Raw genomic sequence first — 25074 nt, forward strand, 5'->3', positions numbered from 1 at the left:
AGATATTAGTTATTTTACAACTGACAGGAGACCCCAATTGTTTAACGTTGGTGTATACTCTTGGTAATCGATAGAACAGGCTTTCAAAACAAAATGTTCTTCCTCACAGAACAGAGCAGATATTATTTCATCCAGGCACACATCTATCTTATAAAACCTCAAAGCTGTTTTTGGATCCTTGAAGTCGGTTGGCCATGTGTATACTCTTCTGGTGCAAGAGCAGGCTGTAAAACTGCTCTAAAACCAGCCAGTAAAGCAAATAGCCTGACAAAATACCTGAAAAATAGGCGAAATACTAGCAAAAATGGGACTTGTTAATTGACACGGATTCAGCCTGTTTTAATGTAGGGTTAAATTGTTCTACTGTGAACATTTTTATAACCTGTCAAACTTCGGCAAGGATATCAAATCTGCTTTAGGTCCTTTTTGAAAGACACAGAAGTCTAGATGCTATTTATCAACACTTGTGCTTCCCCCTAGCCACTGCCAAGCCGGACTCTGAGAAATACAAAAAGAAAGCTAATAGAAGAGAGAGTTGCAGAGAATGTGTAAGTGTTTCAGACTTGGTGGGAAAAAAAGGAAAACCATTTGAAAATACACATTTACTTGTTTTTTAGTACGCAAAGTTACCTTGCAAATTCAAGCGTTTTCGTGTCATCTTTCCAGTACCAACGTCCAGGTGTGGGTTTTGTTGTCTGTATAAAAAGAAAAGCTTCAATTTGTTTTAAGTTGAAAAGTTTTCTTTTTCTTTTAACTAAACACAGTTTGACAAGCATATTTAAGGCAGTCCTGAATGATTACTCTGTCTCTGATGGAGACTTGAGAGGTGGCTGTGGGGAGTTCCCTATGTATCCGATTGGTGTGACGCAGGTGAACGTTCAACTACGTCCAAAGGTCAGTGGGGCTCTGCAGCCTCCAAAAGCCAGCTGACCAGGGCATTCTAGCCAGAGCCGCGATCTACCTGATGGCGGAAAAGAGTGGCAGCTGCAGAGACCCCTGCAATCCGGCCTCCATCTTGCAGGCCATACCCTGACTCGAGTGAAGTAGTCACCAGTAGGGACATCTGGGAAAAGCCAAAGCTTGGGACGGGGCCTGGGCAGTGAGGCCGGATGTTTCCAGAGACATGAAGGCTTGCTGGATACAGCCACCGACAACAATCTAGGTGGCACCAGACAGACCAGGAATGAGGCGGAGAGTGACAATCTCAGCTTCATAGGCTCAAAGCTTAACAGCTTCATCAGCAAGTATCAAACAGAGCACTACAGGTTAGTTCGGGGGAGCTAAGACCCAGAACAAAGGCTAGCTGAGATTTCTTTGGAAGTACTGTGTCATAGAGAGGATAACAGACATTTGGACTCCCTTTAACACATTCCTGACAGAGCAGATTAGAAATGAGGGGATAGGGAGGATGGGAAGCTGAATTGAAATCCCTGGTTGTTGCTGCCCAACGCACTCAGGGTCTCCCATGGGGAAGAGAGAGATGAGTGATACAATGTTGAGCCTTAAATAGATATGCACATTGTTGCCTTTCAAGTAAAGTTATCTTGCAGATGTCCAACTCCACCCTCTTCTATACTCATGAATGGTCCTACTCATCAATTTTCATGAGTGTATGTTGAGACAAAGGTAGACAAAGGCCTGTAGTAATTCTGCACAACCCTCCTGTACAGAATGACACAGGTAATTACTGAGCAGCTGCACTTTGGGGTAGAAAAGGATTGTCTCTTAAAATAAACACATGCCCTTTTATTCATATTAATATAATTCTGAATCGGTTCACAGCCAACCATATTCTTTTTGATAACATCAGGCACTATTTAGTTCTCCTTTTGTTTCATAAGTCCAAACACTAACTAGTACTCTAACCATATCCTGGTCCGCGTCTGATGGTGCATTGAATATGGGATCATTTACCCTAGCCACTAAAATCCTAACTTTTAGGCTTATTCCAACCATAACTAGACCAACAAACTCTACGCCCAAATGTACTCGCCCCTCATATTAGCCTTGCCTAATTGTAGTTCTCACGTGGGCGATCTTGTACTCTCTGAGGCCTATAGGAAATTGTGTTCCAATGTGCCCTGGACTATGTGACTATTAACAAAAAGGCATTAACATTGCTGCTAATGTTTCTTCTGTGTCACTAAGTTTTTCCAGCACAAAACATATAATACCATCAAGTTCATAGGTGAAGTTCATTCCTCTGGGGTTGAGAAGCTAAACTACGTAACTCAACCTGCAAGTCTAGCAAGATTTTGGTAATACCTCGTGCCCAGGATATTGTCCAAGATATTATATGGTTTAGACATTTGTACAAATCTGGAAACCAAATGATTAAGAAAAGTAGAGAGTAGATTGTGGCATAGAACGCACGGCCTGGAGAACGCTGCACCCATAGAAGTGATACTTTGCAAATTCGGTCCTACATGGCTAAGTACACACACACAAATATCTACTGGAATATTCGTTATGAAAGTTTTAATGCAATCAGATAAACAAACAATGTTGGCTAATTTAGCTGAAATATTAATACAATTTCCCGGTCCTAAAGCTTTGGAAGAATGGAAGAAAGACACATTCTTAGAAGAGCTCAGCTTTGATAGATCCATGGATACTGGGAAAAATATGGGACAGAAATAACAATGTATCTATTCTGTCCAAAAGAAATAAGTTCCGACTCTATTAGATGCAGATCTTTCCGGTCGAGAGACCTTGGACCTACCTTAAGAACTTGTATAACGGTAAAGTGGGACGATTCATAATCCAATTAAGATTAGAACTTCTCCCTACGTTAGCAAAAATGGGTGCATGGAAAGATATTCCATATCAGAAATATTTAAGCCTTATCTGCAAAACCGAAGTGGAAATCCATTTCAAGTGGAAAGACATTTGCTTACGGATTCTGCTGGGCTACACAACCTCTATAGCACAGGTTTCCATAATTTACGATATAAACTTGAAATGTATAAATCAGATCAATCCTGGGGTATTTTATATTCAGGCAATAGTACAATGTAAAATGTTACTCTTAATCATATTTGGTTGAAGATCGAGAAATTACTAGGATTGTGAAACATTCTTGTTTTATTGAAATGTTTTTCCTATCGACACCTTTGATTACAAAGAAGGAACTTTGAAAGATAAATCTATTAATTTTTCTATTCAACCTTTCTTAGCATAATGGTTTTATATGTAAAAGTAATATTTTGTGCCATTGTTCAATGTGTTTTCAATATTTTTTGTAAATGTTTGAATTGTAGTGTTAAAAGGTTTAATTAATCATTTAACAATTTAAATAAAAAATAAAAAGAAACCTTTTTAGGCCTGTGGATACAGGCTGCATGCAGAACATTATATTTAGGGATAACAAAGAGGCTTAGACGTACCTTCAAACGACGGTGGAAGAAATCCAACTAGGCAGCTCCCCGAAGTAAATAACAAGGTTTAAATGAGAGGATTCCACTTGCCTGCTCTCACAGTCAAAAACGCATGTTAGGAAACCCAGAAGGAACGGGTAATAAACTAAAACTCTGAAGAGATTTCCATGAGGTCAATGAATTCCACACCATCAATATGGAGCTGTTCCACCACCCAGCACTGCAAGAACCAACTTTACTTTTTCTGAACAAGATTATGTACAATGTTGTGCCACTATGCAGCACAAGGAAAGGGCATCTCCATTTAGCCCTGCTGATCACCCATGATGCCATTTGCCCTGATAACAGCCCCTCAGGCAGTAGAGGAAAATCAGAGCCTTCAATTTTCATGACAACAAATACTGTAGTGTTTTGCTTTCCAAGATATTACTTTGTGATTCTTGGCCTAGCCGCGAGTGAAGTCTATGTAGGGACTTCCTCCAACATAACACTAGAGTACTGGTACGTTTGTGCTTACGCGGTATGAACGTTCCAGCTTTGGCTGGGTTTCAGTTTTAAAGCCTGCAAAAGCGTTCACCTGTTTCATTCTGGCATATTTTGTCTGTGATGTCTATTTCAAGGATGCGATCCCGCATTGAATAGTGTAAGCGTGCTCTGAATAGACTTTAGTATTTGACTTGCAGCACTGTTCAAACATTTAGCCACAGGACATAACAGGTGGCTCGATCATTAATTGCTCGTTTGATTTTATTTTATTTCTGCAGCGCTCAGCGAGCAGTTTTTCTGCGACAAACATGCAGAGTTTACCGCTTTGTACATTTGGTCAAGTTTACCAATCTTGACTGCAGCACCTCTTGGAGAGCTCCATTCACGTTGGGACTCGCGTGCATTTATCTAAGGGTAAGCCCGGCATCAGAATATCGGCAGCCCTTTTGTGGGCGTCTGCTATCGTTGTCAGGTTTAGTTAGCACTTTTATGAAGATTGCATTGTGACATTTTCCAATACCATTCTGTGTTTGTTGTTCCTCAGATGCTTTTGCAATATTTGAACCGTCATGGGGACATCAGGGCGACGAGTTCCGCTGGGGACATTGGGCTGTCGACTCTCGGACACAGGTATGTACTGTGTGTGGGACATATGTTTTTAATGAATAGTACTCACATTACAGTGCAATTAAAATGTGTTTACCTCCGATTTCCTGGGTGGGTTCTTTGTTATTCCGTTTGTGGAGATTTAATGCCGAGCAACGCACACTGGGAAGTACTCTTGACAGGCTTCTCATCCTCTAGGTGCATCACAAATGTCTATCAGAATGACAATGTCATGGCCCAAGGCTTTGAGCCCAATCTCACCCTTCTTGATAGGCGTCTTCCATCTCTCATCAACTTCCTCCCTTCTCCTGCCACTCCTTCGTCTGTCACCCCTCTTGCCACTTCTCCACTACTTATGGGCATGCCACATCCCTGTTCCCTGCCTCAGAAGACCTTCCAAGGAAGCAACTAGATTCACCTAGCTGCCCTCCACTCTCGCTCTGCTGTTAAACCCTCCTCTGATATCTATCTCCTTCTTGAAGACTTTGACCTTGACGTTCTCGCTCTCACCAAGACTTGGTTCACTTCAAGCTCTGTCATTGATTTTGAAACACTCTTCCCTGAGGGCTACAAGATCATCACTAGGCGCAGGCCTAACCAGTCTGTAGGAGGAGCGGCCTTCATCGTCCCTAAATGGGTCCCTGCTACTATCATTCCCATGCAGACCTACTCTTCCTTGAAATGCCTCGTCTGCAGGCTTAATGTCTCTTCAGCCCTCTCGTTGGCTCTTGCCAACATTTGCGCCTACTTGTGTATAGGCGCATCATTTAAAAAAATCTATCGATTTTCAGGACCCCTGGTCCTGTTTCCCTCTTCCTCCCGGAGTGGTCTGACCTCACCTTTTCTCTTCTTGACCCCACCTCCAATCTTCTCCTCCTCAGAGACTTCGATATTCACCTTGACTCTCCTGATTCAGCCACTGGACTCTTCCACAACCCCTGTGACTTTCTCTCCCTCGCCTTTCATCCCTCCGGCCGACGCACTCAGCCGGTCATACCTTGGATGCTCTCAACTCTGCAGACATCCCCATCTCCAACCCTCTCACTACACCTCTCTTGGTCTGATAATGCTCTCCTGTCCTCACACCTGGATCTCTTAGGTCCCCCCGCTAAGCCTCTGCCTGCACTACCAGTCTCCTTCTCCGTCATTAGACAGATAAAGCGTGTGTCAGTTGCTGCTTTTGTCACCACTTTCATTCCACCGCCAACTCCTGCCACGGACTCCCACACAGACTCTACCCTTACTAATATTCCCCTCTCTGTCACCAACACCCTGGTCAGCCTTGCCCCTGCCATGAGAATCCGCCATGAAGCCTTCCTCCAAGCTCAACACCTGGTATGACTCCGGCCTAGCCTCTCTGAAACGCAAGTGCAGAGTTGCAGAGTGGAAGTGGCGGGCATCGGGAACATCCTGTGACAGACTGGCCTACTGCCTGCTCCAAAGGCAATACAAACTCTCCAACAGCTCGATGAAGAGGGCCCATATCCACGCCTGCATCTCTGGGGCCACAAACATTACGAGCAAACTGTTTAAAATCTGCAAGGAACTTGGCAATCCTTCTCCACTTCTCCCCTGCCATCCCTGACCCACTGTACTTCAGTGGCCTCCCACTTCTTAACCAAAACTCAGGACATCCTGTCCTCACTCTCCTCTACTCACCTCCTTCCTCCCCAGCTCTCATGCCTCCCTTGGCCCCCCTCCCCCCTTCCCTCCTACTCTCCTTTTTCTCCCCCCATAGCACCAGATGAGGAACTCTACACAAGTCCTTTCTATGAAAGTCTCCTCCAAACAGGTGCTCCACTGCTCCTCCAGAACTAACAAGGACAACATTGCCTCCCTTGCGCAAGCCTTGGCCGATTTCTGTAATCACTCCTTTGCCACTGGCTCCTTCCTGCTACCCCTCAAGCACTCCCTTGTGCATATTCTCCTCAAAAAGCCCTCCGACGACCCATCATGCCTCGATTACCCCCTTCCTGGGCAAACTCCTGGAGAAGCTGGTCATCTCCCAACTAATCCAACACACTGAATCTGCTGCTTGTCTCCACGACCACCAGTCTGGCTTCATAGCAGCCAGAGGCACGGAAACTGCTCTACTGAACACCCGTAAAGACTTGCTCTCAAATCTCAATTCCAACTCTCCATCCGTTCCTATCCTTCTGGATGGCTCCTCTGCCTTCGACACAATCAACCATGCCACCCTGACAAATCAGTTCTGTGACACCCATGGCATCATGGGCCTGGCACTGGACTGGTTGACCTCTTTCCTCTCTGACTGACGTTCCAGGTTCAACCGGGCTCTTTTCTCTCGACTATCACACTCTCCACCTGCAGCTTCCCTCAAGGGTCTATCCTCTCGCTGTGGCTCTTCAACATCTACCTTGCCTCTTTGGCCCACCTAATCTCCTCCTTCTCTAGTCACTTCCAGTGTTATGCAGAAGACACACAGCTCTCCTTCAAGCTTTCCTCTACTGCCTCTTCCTCTCTCATCCCTGACTGTCTGACTGCTATTCAGGCCTGGTGTGCTGCCAATGATATCTGCTTTAATGCCAGTAAGACTGAGATCCTTCTCATTGGGCCCCGAGCTCCCTCCTATACTCTGGCTGCCCTCTATGGGTCCCCCTCCCCTCACCCTCTTATGAGGCAAGAAAACGTGGTGTCATCTTTGACTCTTCTCTCCTTCTTCTCTCACATCGCGGGCCTTGCCAAGAAGGCTCACTATCAGCTGCAACTCCTCAGAGGCATTCTCTCTTTCCTCACCTTCCCCCAGAAACTCGATGTTTCCAGAGCTCTGGTCCACTCTAGGCTGGACTACTGCAACAGCCTCTTACTTAATCTTCCTTTATCCTCCCTCTGCCCCCTTCAACTAATCCAGAAGAGGGCTGCAAGACTTATTCTTGGACTCAAGCCCAGGGACCGCATCTCTCCAGCCCTAAAATCTCTCCACTGGCTCCCGGGTTGCTGCTAGGATCAAGTTCAAGACCCACTGCATCATCATCCACAAGGGCTTCTGGGACCTGGGACCCCGCTACATCCAAGTCTCTCTCCCTAAATACCACCCTGCTAGAGACCTTCGGTCTTCTAGCTCCAACTCTCTGCAGATCAGATGCTTTTCTAAGCAGAGTGGGGGGGGCGTGGGTAGAGCTCTCTCCTCCGCAGGAGCCTACCTCTGGAATGGTCTCCCTATCCCTCTCAGGCCTGAGCCTGAACGCCTTAAGTTCCGGAAGCTCCTCAAGACCCTCCTCTTCTCTTCTTCCTTCCCTCTCCCCCTCCCCTGCTAACACCCATGTCTGCCGCAGTGACTGCCTGCCTGGTTCCATCCGAGTTGTACAGGTCAGCAGGACCCCCTGCCCCCGCCCAGTCGACCGGCGTCCTCACACTCACATCTGGACCCTCATCTCCTGCACCCCATGCAATCCCTGGCACTTGCCCTCCTGGCCTCCACTGAGCACTCGCCTAGCACCTGTGGCCCTCTTCTCCCCCGCTGCACCCGCCCTTTACTTGCACTCTCTCCTCTTACCCTTCACTTACCCCCCTCTCCTCGCACATCTTGTTACTGCACTTGCACGATCCAAATGTCACATGGCTTAGTAAGGCCGTTTTTGTTATCTTTCTTCCTTGCCCCCCTCCCCTTTTTTGTATTGTAGCACCTTTAAACACCATTTGTTATATAGGCGCATTACAAATATCTAATCAATAAAAATAAAATAAAGACTGAACAATTCGGGTTGATGGGGAGTACCCACGTTCTAACAGTATTTAAGTAAACTGATTTGCCATTATTCTAAAATAAGGCAAAGGCTATCCAGATAAGAGGCATTCAAATTATACATTGTGATTTAAAGAACATGTTGGTAAGAATGTATTGGAGTGGTTAAATAATGTCCAACTCACAAAGGGTGACTACGGTTGTTTTGTTATTTATTTTTGTAAATCTCTTGGTACTAGGGAGGAACATTTGTATGTGCTTCATTACACAACCATCTCTAGCCTGAAGATAATCCATACAGAGGAAGAGACTGAGTGGTTTCGTATGGCCTGAAGAAGACGGCTAAAATTGGATAAAATTATAGCACTGTCTGTCGAAACTATATTGGATGGATGGTGCTCGTTATTTACATTTAGAAGGGAACTTTTCTGTGCCCATAACCACCTCATGGTTGACACTCTCGTTCCACTACGAATGGTTTAAGATTAATGTCACAGTTTGTAGTGAAGGGTCAGTATTGGCAATTGTTACACAGCGCCTCACCTCGAGACAGAAATGCCAACTAACCAATCCACTAACAATTTCCCCCTCTGCATACACCTCTCAAACTCCAAACCAAACACAACCACAAACCTACAGCACAACAAACTGCACAAACTTCACTACATTGCAACAACTAAACAAAATCACACATAGATTCGCACAACAGTACGCGACGACTACCGGTCGCAAACACCCCAGTCCCAGCCAACGGACCCACCGGGCTGGGGCCGCCAACAGCACATCACTGCTCTCTTGCACTTTTCCAGCTTTCTCCCACTAACTCACCCTCCCTTTCCCCTCTTTCAGAGCCGCCAGAGCGGCAGGGGACCACTATGGTGGTCATAGTGCACTGTACTAATGTCCTTTAACATTAACATAAATCATTCGAGAGACCTGACAAGCTCTAATATGTTGTCTGTTTATTATTTGATTGGTATACGGTTTCCATTAAAACTTTTTTGCCCTGTATGCTATATGTTGCATATAGTATTAGGCTTGCATTTAGGATATATGAATCTCTTGACATGTATTTTGACATGTATGTTAGCCATACTTTCGGATGCACATTGTAGTCAGCTAGATTGATGTGTTTTAGACTTGTTGTTATTTATATTTATTATATCTTTTTATTATTGATACATGTTATTGTCATTGTTTATATCAATAAAAGTAATTGAATTTTAGATCTCCAACTTAGGATATTGAATTGCCTCTATGCCAGAGTGTTTTTCCAGGCACAATACAGTGTAAATTAATTTTGCATGGATACTAATTAGTGTATGTTTATGCAGTTTACCTCGTGAGAGCCACCTCCAGGTACGTTTATGAATGCCAAGCATTCAGGAACCGGCCTTTAGGCTTCGGACATGGAAAAAGATGTCCGGGCAGACCTAAAAACAAAAACATCTCTTCAACCTCTGCCCGATCTTCAAACTTTCCTGCCCCAACACGAATCTAGGAGGGTGAGGCCACATGGCACCATCTAATCTCTGTATCGCCCAATTCACTATTCTTCTTGAACGCAGGTAGGTATTCAGACCACTAAAAAGTATAGAGTCCACTATAACAACATCCCCATTACATCCACTGACGTGAACCAACCGGCAGCACAAATCTTACGTTACTGGTCGACGGACTATGATGCATCGGATCCAGACAAATGGGCCTGAGTGGCAGGAACAGCCTGAAAATGCATCAGATTGTTTATATCTGAAGAGAGTCAAGAAATGGCAATCAACTCCAGCCCATATGTAGATATTGTCTCCTTTGACCTTTAGCCCATGAGATGACTGGCACATGTAATTGTATAATATCACCAACTGCAGTTCCAAATGTATGCAGGCAGGTACATAGATCCTCCTGCGATTCCAGAGAGACCATGAACATTAGAACACAATTTCAGAAGGCCTTAGCCAAATCTTAGAGGACGAAGGGCGGCTTTCTGTGTTTCAGTGGCCATGAAACAGAGAAACTGCTGATTCCCAATCCCAATAGCGCAGGGGATAAAAGACCACTTCACTCTACGAGCTTGGTGTAGCTTGAAATACTGTGAGGAAAGCAAAGAGTCCTGGTATTTGGTTCCCCTCTGATCTAGCACTTCACCCTGTTTTTAAAGCAATAAGTTTCAAATCACAATGCTTGGGAGTTTATTGCAAGTATTATGATTCGGCGGGTACGATATCTTTTCACCTCCTTAGAAAATAGCAAATGCACTAAAGTGAGCGTGATAGAGTCATCTATATGAGTGAAAAAGAGGGAGACTGGAGACCTCTGTGGGTCAAGACAAGCGACTGACTATGACCCATGGTGGGGCTAAATGGATAGAGGAGCCCCACCAGGTGCTCTACAGACAGCAAAGAGGCAGCAGTGGGCCTTGACGTAGAAGCTGGCAGGAGCTAGAGGATGGTGAAGAGTCAGAAAACAAACCTGTTGGCTGCACTAGGCCTGATCCTGGGGGTCACTGCAAAGCCACAAAAATGAAAGAGCAGCTTCTGACTCTGAGAATAAGACTGCAGCATGTAATGGCCTAAAGCTCAAAAGGATTGCTCTGCTCACTTCTCCAGATTTAGGGGATACTGCACTCCTGACTCACCCTATACCATTTAGTAGTATTCTCATTCTTGCCCCTGCCAGTTGCTGCCCCCAGGTCTACAACAGGCCCTCTTTCTTAGCCTGGTTCCCTCCCATGGCAATGTACATTGTGATTCAAAGCTGACCCCTTCAGGTACCTGGCTTTTCCCCTAGGTGACTCTCCAGGTCCTTACACACCAGATTGTGCCCTCCTCTTCAAGCTCTTAATCCTGCTCTCACTTCTCCTCCTCCATCCTCGCCCTTTCTCTTTTTTTCCTCTCTCCTTTTACTCCTCCACTTCCAACCTCTCCCCAGATCTCTTTGCTCTCAGTAACAACGCCTGTCACAGATTCAGTCCTCTGCTCCACAAAGCTAGAGAAACACTGGTTCTTTTTATACTGTGTGTAATGAAGGTGATTGCAGCAAAACCCCATTTGATTGGTTGCCCCATTCCTTCTGGGATGAGCCTGGCCCTGTGTGCCCTCCTCCTCCCCACATGTTTAAACCCTCCTGCTCTATAGCTCCAGGTCAGGGGAGTGTTTTCATAGTTTTGTTTGTGCCCTGACCACCCCCCCACACTGTTAGGGTCAGGCAGGTGTGGCATGCAGCTTCCTGGCTGAGTGCTCTGTCTGCCAAGTTCATAGATTACTGGCTCTCCAAAGCCGGCACTCCACCTGCAAGCTCTAGGAGAAGTGGCTCTCCCCTCTGCTCGGGTGCTCAGTTTGTGACTGTGTGTCCAGTGTGCATGCTTATATCCGATACCTGCCACATGTTTTACTTTGGAGTCTGGTCCATGATTGAAGGGCTTTGTCCCTCAGGCACCTTATCCTCTGGGAACTGCTTCTCCATGCATGCGCATGGTTACTCAGACAGGCTCAGCGATGTATGTCTGACTGTGTGTGTGTGTGATACAAGTGATGTTACCCAGATATGGATACTCTGACGGGGGTATATGGGTTTTAGGTCTCTTTTGCCAGCATGTGGATAACTGGGGGAGGTCTCGGACATCCCCATTTATCGTCTCCAGGGGTCAGATCACAGAGCACAGAGCTCTCCCAACCCCCAGCTTTCCCCAGTCTCCCTTTGCTAGTAGGGTCACAGTCACTTTGTCCCAGTATAAAGGAAATACATTATTTACAACGATGCAAACTTGGCTACGTACTAGGGAGCTGAGATGTGTGATATTTCTGGGCCCCATTCCAGAGACAAGAGGTCGCTCTGAAGAATGTTCTGCAAGCCCATTGCAGTGGGGCTGTTCTTGATATCCGATTGGCAAATGGCAATGGCAAAGGCAAAATGGTTTCCTACTGCTTAGCACCATGAAAAAGAACAACAAGAAGATCGAACTAGAATGGAGGAAAGAATACGATCAAGGAAAGAGTCCAATTCCAATGAAAAATCTGATCTTACAAAAAGGAAATTCAAAAGGCCAACAAAAAAAACCTATGACAACAGAGTCACCAAAGCTGCCAACCCCCAAAAACAACTGTTCAGCATCATAAACAAAATGAACCCACCGGGTTGCAACAACACCCTGCTACCTTCACAGAAACTATGCAACGACCTAGCAGACCACGTCCACAAATAAAATGAGCGACATCCATCAATCATACAAAGCAGACCGGTCAGCCTAAACACACAACCAGCCCTGCCAAATGAGGAACCACAGCAGAAACTCCAAAGCTTCCCAGAAATATCAGTAGAGACATTCGTCAAGCTGGTAAGACATAGCAACAAAGCAGGCTACCCTATGGACCCATGTCTCCCCATTCATCTATAAATCCATCCACACACAGGGTGCATCACTGGAATACTACAGAAACCTTTTTAACCTGTCACTCACAATAGGCAAAGTACTGGGATCATTCAAATTGGCGCACATCAAACCACTCCCCAAAGACACGAGAGGCGACGTGGAAGACCCCTCCAACTACAGACCTATTTCAAACATTCCCTACCCAGCAAAACTGCTAGAAACCTATGTCTATAAACTAACACAAGAACACAGAAAAACACCAGTTGCTGGACAGGCACAAGTCGGCTTTAGACCCGCAAGAGGAACTGAAACAGCACTCCTATCTATCTGGGATGACCTAAAGACAAATGCAGACTCCAACACAAACTCTGCCCTGATACTAGTTGACCTCTCTGCAGCGTTCTACACAGTCAGCCATGACATCCTCATCTGTACCTATACAGTCCCCATTTTCTTTTTTTTCTGCAATTATCAGACTTACTCAGTCTGCTGCCATAAACACTGCACTTGCCACTTGCTGGCTGCACTACCACTGTTTATTGCCTCCATTATCTATTTATTTTTATTTATTATTATTTATCTGTTCTCCTCTGCTCCGCACTTTCCATTCTCCCCCTTCTATGCACGTTTCCCCTTGGCCATGCACTTGTGCGTTCTCAATGTCACTGGGCCTAGTAAGCTTGTTGTTGTGTTCTCCCCTGTTCCCCTCCCTTGCTTTGTCGCGCTCTGGAACACTTATGTACGAGCGCGATACAAATAAAATATCAAATCACATCATATCAAGGGAATAGAAGAAAGAGGAATAACAGATTTAGCACAACTCTGGATCAAATCATTCCTAGCAAACAGAAGGGAAACTATCTTGCTAAAACCATTCAAATCCACTCAACAGGACACCGAATGTGGAGTACCACAAGGATCATCCGTATCCCCACTGTTCTTCAACATCTATCTGGCTCCGCTAATCAAGGTCATCAAAAACACAACCTTACGTGCTACAACTATGCAGACGACACACAAATCCTATATAAAATTGAAGACACACAAGAAAAGAACACAATGCTAGAATGTCTCAAAGAACTCTACGACTGGATGAACACAAACAGCCTAAAACTCAGCCCAGGCAAGACAGAAATCATGGATATAGCCAAAAACCTGGAAAACAAAATGTATATCCCATGGCCCACAGAATTAGGAGCAGCACCCACACCATACTACCAGACAAGGCGCTAACATTAGAACCACAAGTAAATGCAATAATGAAGAAATGTTTATTCCTCCTACAATCAATAAAAAGAATTTTACCGTTCATGTCCTTCACCCATAGAACATTGACAATCATTGCCCTCATCATGTCAAGAATTCACTACGCCAACAGCCTCTACCTCAGAACGCCAGAACACCTACTGAAGAAACTGCAACGTATCCAAAACGCAGTGACTAGACTTCGCCTTAAACTATCACGAAGAGACCACATCACCCCATAACTAAAAATGTTACACTGGCTCGAATCACGTTCAAAACAATGTGCATAACGCACAGAGCAATCAAAGGCCAAAAAAAGAGAATTCCTACAAAAGAAAATAACCATTCACAAACCGACAAGAACACTCAGATCAAGAAACGACATCCGCCTGGAACAAAAACCATACACAAGGAAAACACTTGGGGGATCCTCTGTCTCTCAAATGGCAGCAAAAACTTGGAACACCCTCCCGAAAGACAAACGAAATACAAAGGACCACCTAAAATTCAGGAAACTACTCAAAACCTGTCTCTTTACCACAGAACCAGACAGAACCAACTAAACATTTTTTTTTTTTTAAAAAGAGGACTCAACCCAGCCAAGCCAAACCCTTTCGCTAGACAAAGCCCAAGGAACATGGACCGTAGCTGGAGACGAAGGAGCATTCATCGCTAGCTAGAGCGGACAGTACAGGGAGCGCTTAGAATTCGTTGGGAGGGGACTGTGCACTAGGAGCACAGGGTGATGCCAGGCAGGGCCCACTTACGACGAAAGAGCAACCCAAAACCCTAGCAATCTTGACTCTGGGTGAGGGAGGCCTTCACCGCTCTCCCGCCAACATATTACTAGTCAGCCACAGAGATAGGCCACTGCCCTGCGCAGAACCAGGCGAATGAACCACGGAGGAATGCTCCAGCAAGGCCAGAGACACTCAACACAGATTCCCGAAAGAACGAGGTTACCCCACTAACCCATCTGCTGAAAACTCAACTCTCTGCACTCAAACCCTAAACAAACACAACCACTCTCTTGCACTGCAAACCACAAGCACTTCACTCAGCAAAAACAAAACAAACCACACATAGTCTCGCACAACAGCACATGGGAGACCACAGATCTGTAAACCGCACCCATGCTCATCGAACGGTGCTAACCGAACTCAAGCTGCCAACAGGACATCACAAATCTCACTCTACCATTATCCCGCTACACCCTACTAACCCTCCCTACCCTATTGCCTTTCAGATCCGCCAGAGCGCCAGGGGACCACTCCGGTGGTGATAGTGCATGGTATAAATATCCTTTAACATGAACATATCTGGGCGGCTGTAATCATCTAGGATCTCATGTTAAGGATAAGGAGAAATTAGTGGTTTCCGATTTTGGTGACAGAGATGCCATTTGGGAGGACAAACTCAAAACTGTTCTATCCCCGCCCACATACTTGGAACATTGAATCATCAGGCAGTTTCAGCTAGTTCACCTCTGCCACATGGCCGCATTGCTGAGGCTTCACGGTGGGAAAGCGGCTCTTTGGGCTACTGCGATAGAACACAGAACAGTGTGTGAACAGCATACGCCACTTGTAACACAACAGGTTCTGCCTTCTGATGCATCCCAACGTGATCTCACATGCACGAACATCAGGCGTGAAAGCACAGACACATAGTTTACAAAAGTAGAATGGGTGAAGCGGTTCCAGGGACATAAACTACCCAAGACCAGAATCTGACATCCCCAGCTTCCGGGGAATGATCCTAGGTAATTACTGTCCACTGTGCCATGTATGCCCTGAGATACTAGAAGGCAGTATGAAAATACACATACAATAATGCACTTCTCTTCTACGCTTCAACAGTACTTGCCTTTTTTGTTGAAGGCCCAGGAGACGGAGTGCGTCTTCCCCATTTGTGCTTCTCCTCCGATCCCTTTTCCTCTAACATGGCTCTTTATTGCGTTGGTATTTACTAGCAGGAACTACACTATCTGGAGCAGTGGAGTGCTGTATGGGAAAAAGAAAAGGAAGCAGAACAAGCATGTGGGTACAAGATTCTTCCTCTCACCTAAATCCTACTTAATGGAACGGGTTGCAAGATCTGCTGAGAGTTATTTATTCACTAAGAGCTAAGTATTTCATGTTTTCCTAAATGTTAGTGGTGGGCGTTCAGAGATACTTATATGTTCTAGGGGAACATTCCATATGGTGTTGCTCAAGCTTGAGATGGCTATGTGGTGCTTTGTAACTGTATATTTTTGAGTGAGATAGAGGCCACAAGTATTTCTAGAATTGCCCCTGGTGTTGAGATGTTACCAGTGGGTGCCAATGTAGGACACAGCTGTAAGACGTTGTAAAACTGTGACATATGCCCAGCGCCGATCATCAAGGATAGTGCAAGAGAACTAGCCCCATTTATCACAACCCTGATAAATGCATCATTCAAAAACTTCTCAGTCCCTGGCAACCTCAAGGAAGCTTAGGTCATGCCACTATTAAAAAAGCCTAATCTAGACGCCAACGTGCCCACAAACTATAGGTCCATCACAGCGGTCCAGTTTCTCTCAAAGATTCTGGACCGTGCGGCCTATATACAAATTCAAAGACACCTTGAAGACAATAACTTATTAAGCCTTTGCAATCCGGATTCAGACCTAGACATGGCACCGGGACGGCACTGCTAGATCTCAAGATTCAGATGGATGAACTTAAAGATAGAGGCAAGCTAGCCATCCTCCTGCTCTTGGATCTATCAGCTGCCTATGACTTGGTAGACCATGAAATTCTGACCCAACACCTAACCTCAGCAGCCGCCTTCTCACCGAATGCAGCCAGCTGGATCAAATCCTTCCTCTCACATAGAACCACAAGCGTCTTCTTACCCACAGCTTCAGCACCTCCACTGCCCATCAACTGTGGGGTCCCTCATGGATCGTATCGCCCAATCGCCCACGCTATACAATATATTCACTAAACTCCTATTCAACGGCCTCGACAATCTGGGTATCACGTATACCAACTACGCGGATGACACCCAGATTCTCATCGCACTCACAGGGTGCTACACTGAAGACACTAAACTGATCAATGACATCTACCTAGAGATCCAAGCATGGATGGCTACTCATAGCCTTTGTTTAAACAATGAAAAAACTACTTATCATTGGATCCCAAACATGTTTTAAACAAATTAGACACATGCTATGAGCCCTTCAACATTGATGGGAATGTCATTAAAGTCTCAAGGGAAGTCAAAACACTGGGTATCTACCTCGATTCCACTTTGACACTAAACAAGTCAACTCTTTAGCCTCCGCCACAGCCTATACGAATAAACGTATCAATCCGTGTAAGCCCTTCTTATCTACCATCAGCTGTATTACATTAGCAAGAGCGCTAATCCTCTCTAAGCTTGACTAATGTAACACACTCCTCATCAGGACTTCCGTGCGGAATTTAAACAAACTCCAAGTTCTGAAAAAACATTGCTTTAAGATCGGCTCTAAATATCCAGCGTTCCTGTCACATCTCTTCCTTCAGAAGAGAGGCTCAATGGCAACCCATTCGTGACAGAATCACACTCTGGGCACTTGTCATCGCCCGTAAGTGCCTAGCCAACACGGCTCCCCCTTACTTGACAGCAAAATTCTCGAGACATCAGACTAATAGACCCACCAGATCCAACTACCTCAACCAACTCACCATTCCTAAATTCAATCTAAAAACAGCAGGGGGCAGCTTCCCAGTGCTAGCTGTCAAACAATGGAACTCCCTCTCCTCCGACATTAGAGCAGAGCCTGCTTTCTGGACCTTCAGAGCCAAAACCAAAGCTCGGCTCCTCAGCTCAAAAGACTCCTGAGCATGACTACACTCCTCCAGGGAGTGCATACACACATATTTTGTGCAGAACCACTTCCTTTGTAATTGTAACTGTAAATATTCTACTTCCTTGTAAATGTAACTATAAATGCAATTGAAAAGTAATTATATATGTAAATGTAACCCAGGTTATGATACTTCCTCTGTAAATCCACCTGTTTGCTTAACTGCTAACTGCTTCATCTATGCTCTTTGCAATCCATTGCTCACTGCTTTTGCCTACAAGGTTATCTGTAACACACCTCCACTGCCCTGCCTGTAAGGAAGGTGAACTGTAACACACCTCCTCCTCTGCTTTACGGGGTCTGTGTACTATCTCTGTAACCATGTAGCTAAGTATATGCGCCTAGATATCCTTGGATGGGGTGCACTTTACAAGTAAATAAACTAAACTAAACTGTGTTAACTTTGTTCAAGTGCTTCAATCTGATGCTCACCTCTTGAGGGTTCAACTGAAGCAGGCAAACGTAGAGGTCCCAGTGAACAGCAGGGCTGACACACTGGATCCAAAAAAGAATGTAGGTTACAATAAGGGTTTGTAAAAGTTCTTGACTGTCGTTTGTTGGTTCAAGTTCACATGAAACCATATTTCACTTTAAACAAAAACCTTGAAACTCGCTTTAAACAATATTAAACATCAGTCACCAACTCTATTACAAAACACTTGTTAAACCCGTGTTTATATGTTCACAAATTTCAATAGAACGTTCCAACTATATCAACTTTATTTAGCATCAACTTCCCCTTTCAGTTTCTCCCACAAAGGGTTCACTTTACAAAACTCTGGGAAATATCAGAGGGTATGGGAACATAACAACGCCAAATGAAGTCTTACTCCAGCCCATGCAGCCTATAAAGAGATGTGACCTAGCAGTTCAGGCACAGGCCCTGTTGGAGTTAAAGCCAAGCCTGATTAGAAATAAGTCTTTTTCCATCTGTAATGGAATGGTGGACTGAAAAATGAAAGCCTGGAGGGTTTCACAGTGCAACGCAAGAGGCTATGATTAATTCAAAAGGTCAGTTCCCTTCAGTTTTACTTACTGGCCACGGCAAGCATGAACATTGTTTTTTACATTGGCATACATTGGGCACAGGCAGCAAATCCTATGTTTTTACAGTGCCAATGCCATTATGTGTGCACAGCAAGTATGGAAATGGCTTGTTACAGTGGAAATACTGGCTTGTTACAGTGGACAGTACATGCCGACTTTGGCTCTACCGGAAGAGGACTGCACTTCCTAGTAGTAACTGACCAGTGGTCCCGTTATCCAGAGGTGGAACTGGTCGAGTCCCAGGCCACCGACCACACCACCCTAGCCATGGACAAGATATTTGCTACCCATGGTTTTCCCATCGAGTTATGTTCTGACAATGGGTCACCTTTTCAAGGGCAATCGTTTGCTCGATACTGTGAAGAGAGAGGGATAAAACACCGAAAAGTCACCCCACTATGGCCAAGAGCCAATGGGGAAGTAGAGCGTATCATGCGCACACTGAACAAGGTGTTTCGCATATCCGAAAATGGAGGAGAAGACCTCCGACGAAATTTATTCGAATTTCTCCGGGAGTATTGCACAACCTCTCATCGATCAACTGGAATAGCCCCTGCGGAAGCACTTTTCAAGAGGATACCAAGAGGACTCCTACCTGAATCAGAAGGGAGACAACCAGGAGTGATCGACAATGACCAAGCACAGTTAGAAAGGTCATGGAGAAACGATAATGAAATAGCGTGGAGAAGACTGCCTGGAAAACAGATTGCAGTTGGAGATACCGTGTTGGTACGAAACAGAAGACCAGAAGGAAAGTTGTCGACAACTTACGAGACCCGACCACTGGGTGTAACACACGTAAAAGGTACAATGGTCACCGCAGCCAATGCCAGAGGAACCATCACCAGAAATGTGTCATTCTTCAAGCGCATCAAGCCCACAGGTGGCGAGGCAACAGCGGAACAGGTCCCGGAACAAGGGGAAGAGACAGGGACAGAGGAAGCAACTCCACCTGCAGATCCCGAGACATTGGAGGCCCCTGGTGACGCGGCACCACGATACCCGAGCAGGGCCGCACGACGACTTCCACAGAGGTTCCGAGACTTTATCATGGACCCTGCACCATAGGCGGGGAAATCTGTCGTTGTAAATCCGAAGAAGGAACCAGGTTGTCTTTCTGCAGTTAATTGTTGTTGTTTTCTGCAGTTAATTGGTAATTGTTTGTTTCTGGGGAAAAGGAGGGATGTTGTGTACTGAGTACACGAGGTACGCATGCGCGAGCCTCTACGGAGCTCGCGCATGCGCGTTTGAATAATAAAGGCGGTGCCCGGCAGTTCGCGCCGGAGACCGGAGCCATCACACGTCTCCGGCGTGTGTTCTGTGCATGCATGGGTGCGTGTGGACGTATGCCTGTGCAACGGCCGATGGCCGGCCCCTGAACACACAAAACATACCAACATGAAAATGTTTTGCAGTAGCAATGCTGGCATATACTGAGCATAGCCAGCATATATTAGGTACTGGCAACTTGAAAACGTGTTTTACAGGGCAATGTTGGCATATACCATTGGGCACTGTGCAAGCACCATGAAAGTGGTACATCACTGTCATCTAGAGTGCGCTTCATGATCTGTGCTGGGCACATGCAGCATGAAAACGTGTTTTTAGAGGGAAATGTTACCATATATTGTTGGAACAGGACTTACTTTTCGCGGGGCAAATAAAGAATAAAATAGTGTTACAAAATGCTCATAAATACTGTTGATGACCTGGCTCCTATTGGAGTTGTTCATATGCACCAACTGACACAGAACTCATTGTAAACTGTATGTCTTTTTCATATCCATTGTTTTAAATTTGTGCTGTAACATGCACGATTTCAAAGTAATATTAGAAAAGAAAAAAACATTCTCAGAGGAAGAAACTCCCCCCAGTACTTACGTCCCTCAACATGAAAAATGCACCTGCCTCCACAGAGGAAGCTTCAAAACAGTGATGGGACGAGAATGGAAAAATGGGCCAAGAAGAGATGGCACAAAGGACCAGGAGAAGGAATAGAGAAACGGGATTTAATGGGCAAGAGGAAACTGCAGGCAGAATAGAGGACGGTAGATGAATATAACTATATTTGGTTTCTTGTTATGTGGACACTAATGAGTCATCTTAAAGAGTGTGCTGCAGGAGAACACCAGAACTTCAGAAGGTAACGTTGGAAGAGAACACATGGGAAAGGGGTCTGGGGACAGGATGGGTTAACAGTTGATAATTGATTGTTATTAATGCCACCCCGCATGTGTTTTTTCTCTTTTGTTTTAGCTGGATATATATGGATTCCTCTGTCTTCACATAATTAACACTAGCCTATCTACCAAGTACCATTCTAAATGGGGTAATATACCTGCAATTCCATCTCTTAGAAACTGGAGGCGTCTCTATTAGAACCCACCATTTTTTATTAGCATTAACTGTCAAAATAGCGCTTACATTATACTGTGATAAAGTTGTGTTTTATAATAAATAAAACAAATCAGTGGTGTTGGCGACAGAAAGTAGGGCCTGTGAGGGAGTCCTGGCAGTGGGAGGGATGCCAGCCAGGACCCTTTAATGTATTCAGATTCATGTTCTTCCATGTGTAACATGCATTCCTTTATTCATACACACTCTTCCTGGCGTAGGTAGGGTATTTATTATAACTGATATTTATATAAAACATATACATAAATAAAAATATATTAATATTATTTTTTTCAATGTGAATAATGTAACGTAGTTTTAATTAATATGGTATTCTAAATCTCTCTGGCGTATTAATTAACTGCTCATTAAGCCGTTTTTGCAAATAACAGGAGATAGGGTTACAAAATTGCTTCTAGTCCCAGCAGCCATTTAAAGGCCCTCAGAGGGGCCCAGCAGTTGGAATGATGAGTGAATTCAGCGAGGGGGCAGTGGGGGCCGGTATCACAGCAGGGCGAGCACGGCGCCCGCAGCCCGGGCAGACGCTTACCCTGTCCATGCCGAGCCAGGGCAGGAGCTGGAGCCTTGGCTGCAGACTAAACCTCAGCGCCTGTTTACACGGCCGGCGTGGGCTGCCATGGCAACCGCCGGAGCCCAAAATGGCGGCCGCTTCAGTCGCTAGACATGGAAGAGAGACTCGACGTGTTAACGCAGCCGCCATGTTGAAGAGGTGCGCCTCCCCGCGTTATATCGCGAACTCGTGCGTTCAAATGAGGTTTTGGAGGGGGCTGCTAGTTGAATGCTTTACTGATTTTAGCCAGGGCAAATTTCAGCTAACTGAATAAAAAAGTTAGAAATATTTAGTATTGAAATATAATTGGTTAGGAACATTTACAATTAATTTACTTGGTTCATGCATCATGTGTTATGGGGGCCGGCAGGGCTAGACCCCTCCTGCATACTGGCTTTCCTTGCACACAGGAGCAGGGCTTTATGTGGGCCAGGGCTAGCCTGGGCTGAGCCCGAGTAGTCTTCAGAAAGGGCTCCTGACTAGCCCCGGCCACACCAACACCTCAGGCAGCCTGTCTAGTGGCATATACATGCCAACATTTCAACGCACCTAGGGGGGAGATTTTGTGAGAGAAATCCAGAGACTTAATGTGCCCCATAGGAATGTATTGGCTGTGGAATTATCTTGGGCGGGAGTGTGAAAAATAGCAATATTTTTCACTGAAAAGTCGGGAGTAATCACACGGAAATTGGGAGGGTTGGCATGTATGTAGCGGCTGCACGGTTACAAGAGCTGCCTGCAGGTGTCGGTACTTTGGTATAGAAAAAAATAAATAAATACATTTTTAAAAAAAGTACAGGCACAGACAAGCAGCAGGTGTAAACCGTGCAGTGTGGGCTCCCTAATGTCTGTCTCAAACAGGAGGAAGGCTGGACTGCCCAGCTCTCCTTTTGTTTCTGAGTAAATAGTCATCACCCAGCATGAAGCCCCATTGCTTCCTGCTGGGTGATGACTTTTTACTCTGAAACAAAAGGAGAGCTGGGCAGTCCAGCCCTCCTCCTGTAGAGTACAGAGACATAGCTCTCAACTATTTGTGTTGCAAAGGCGGGTGAAACCACCCGATTTTGTTTTTGGCGGGTGAGACGCCCATTGGAATGCATGGGCATGCAGGAGGCTTGGCGGGTGAGTCAGCCCTTTACAAGGCGGGTGACACCCGCCAAAAGCCTGTGGTTAAAGTGTGCCCTACAACGCAGCTCCTCGAATGTTATGTTATTTGGCATTTCTATAGCACTCTATACATCATTGGTATGACCTCAAAGCTCTGGTAGGTTGAACGCCCTCGGAAATTGTAGTCCAGGTCAGTTGAGAGAGTAAGGTATCGTAGAGTGCATGGGTGCACTAGTTATGTGTGCAGTCGATGGCATCATATCTCTTAATTCACACGCTTTCGTCAGGTGTCACCCGCCTTGTAAAGGGCTGACCCACCCGCCAAGCCTCCTGCATGCCCATTCATTCCAGTGGGCATTTCAACCGCCAAAACCAAAATCGGGTGATTTCACCCGCTTTTGTAACACAAATGGTTGAGAGCTATGTGTCATTGCCTGATGGTAGCTGCATCCTAGCATAAGGTGTGGTGGTATTTGTATCAGTCGAATGTGTGCAGTCTGGCGGGTGGTCACCCAGACTGGGTTCTGGCTGTGTTAGACCTGTAGGACGCTTATGTGTGCAGCTAGGCCGGTTTGTCATGGGATATAGCTGCGTAGGCCGCAGCTTCCTAAGCCGAATTGATTGAGGGGTGTAGTTGCACTCTAATTGTGTCATGAATCGCCACTTTCGCCCCCTATGGACTTCATGGTCCATAATGCGCTGCAACATCGGGTCAATAATCCTTCCAACATGGCCGCATGCACAGGAACGCCGCTCTCTAGCGTTTACGCTGGACGTGCTGCCTTCTAGAAAATAGGCACGCCCCAGCGGCTCTGCGCGTCACAACGCTTCTGTTCCGTGTTGTTAGCGATTGCTATCGTTACTGCTCCTTTTTCGTCAGTGCCCTTTCCAGTTCTTCTGTCCTTCCCTTCCAGGCTGCCCCCCTTGATCTGCTCTCGCAATTCTTGGCTCTTCCTCCTTCTATCTCGGACCGCCTCCTGTGGTCCCGTGCTAGCGGGTTTCCCGCTAGCTCCGAACTCTGATCTACGCTCCTATTCATTTCCTGGATTCCGCCGCAGTGGTTCCTTCCTGGAACCTGAACTCTACCCTGCTTCCTGAGGCAGACAGCGAACCTCACACTGGACCCAGATCCAGAGGATACACGCCCTTACCTGTACAAGTCCAGAACAACCAGGAAGAAGGAAAGACCTCCCAAGAAGACTCAACCCAGAGAAAAACAGTTGAGAAAAAGGGCTGAGTGTGACATATATGTTGGAAGCCTGAGATTGTGCCGTGTTTGACACCAGCAGTTGTGCCGGTTACCAGACATTTGGTCGAAAAAAAAGGTCGACAGGACAAATGGTCGACACCATTTGGTCGACTGCCAAATGGTCGATTTTTTTTTTTGTTGATTTTTCACAATTTTTTTTTTTTTTTTTGGGGGAGTCCCCCCCAACCCTTTATTTTCTAAAAAACCCTTTTTTTACCTAAACGAAAACCTAAAAAATATAGATATCAATAAAAAAAATGCAACCATTTGGCTTTCGACCAAATGGCGTCGACCATTTGTCCTGTCAACCTTTTTCTTTCGACCAAATGACTGGACACCAGTTGTGCCAATACCACATCGTATGTGCGAAAGATGATACCCATTGAGACAACCCTATCAAATGAATCCCAGAAGAGATGACAATCTGAGGGAGGAACTCCCTGAAGGAATATAAAAAGAGCAAGGAAATAAGTCTATGGCCTCATAAGAGAGTATGAATGACGTCTCAGAATATTGGCTGAAAAGGTTGTATGGATCTTACAGAAACTAATGACGAAGTAAAGAATCGAGTGAACTCTTAAATTCGAAAAAGAAGATTACACGTGCACAAAGTGTTGCAGAGAATCAACCGTTCAATAACTGTACAGACGCTGAAATGCAAGGTAGACTAAGTCATCATAGAAGCTGGCTATATGTAGTGAATAGAATGCAGTCGAAGCCGCCATTGTATAGAAGCTGGACATCGGTTTCATGAAATTTAAGTGAGCAAGGACCGATGAAGAGGAAAGGGAGAATTGTGGTGCAGCAATAATAAGCTAAAATCGTGGAGCTGCATGGCAAGGTTTTCTGGCCTGGACTCAAGACTGAAGCAGCCAAGGTCAGCTATCGATTCTGGAAAGGAGCGAATGTACACAGTGTTAAGACGGATTTCTGAACTCTGTTCTGGCGGCGCAGAAGTTCAGAAGGCCAACCTAATTACTTGGAACAGGGTAACCTCTGGACAAGCCAGACCAATCAGGGTAGCGATCGCGGCGGTC

The 25074-nt window shown here is 45.5% G+C and overlaps 1 protein-coding gene across 5 annotated transcripts in view; it reads right to left on the reverse strand.

The window, feature by feature from the left end:
• Nucleotides 1–25074, reverse strand: part of PPP1R36 (protein phosphatase 1 regulatory subunit 36) — a 383705-nt gene that overhangs the window by 356013 nt on the left and 2618 nt on the right. The window contains exons 1-3 of one of the 5 annotated variants that reach the window (XM_069638208.1): nucleotides 21661–21771; nucleotides 15656–15792; nucleotides 631–695 (exon numbers count right to left, since the gene is read on the reverse strand). In XM_069638208.1, coding sequence (XP_069494309.1) covers nucleotides 631–695; nucleotides 15656–15733 — 143 coding nt within the window. In that variant the 5' untranslated portion in view covers nucleotides 15734–15792; nucleotides 21661–21771. Of the gene's footprint in view, nucleotides 1–630; nucleotides 696–3386; nucleotides 3422–9514; nucleotides 9560–15655; nucleotides 15793–21660; nucleotides 21772–25074 lie in introns of those variants that run through there. The other 4 variants (XM_069638212.1, XM_069638211.1, XM_069638209.1 and 1 more) reach the window with 4 other exon arrangements.

Source organism: Ambystoma mexicanum, chromosome 14, assembly GCF_040938575.1.
Source record: "Ambystoma mexicanum isolate Mex_15411 chromosome 14, UKY_AmexF1_1, whole genome shotgun sequence".
NCBI lineage: Eukaryota > Metazoa > Chordata > Amphibia > Caudata > Ambystomatidae > Ambystoma > Ambystoma mexicanum.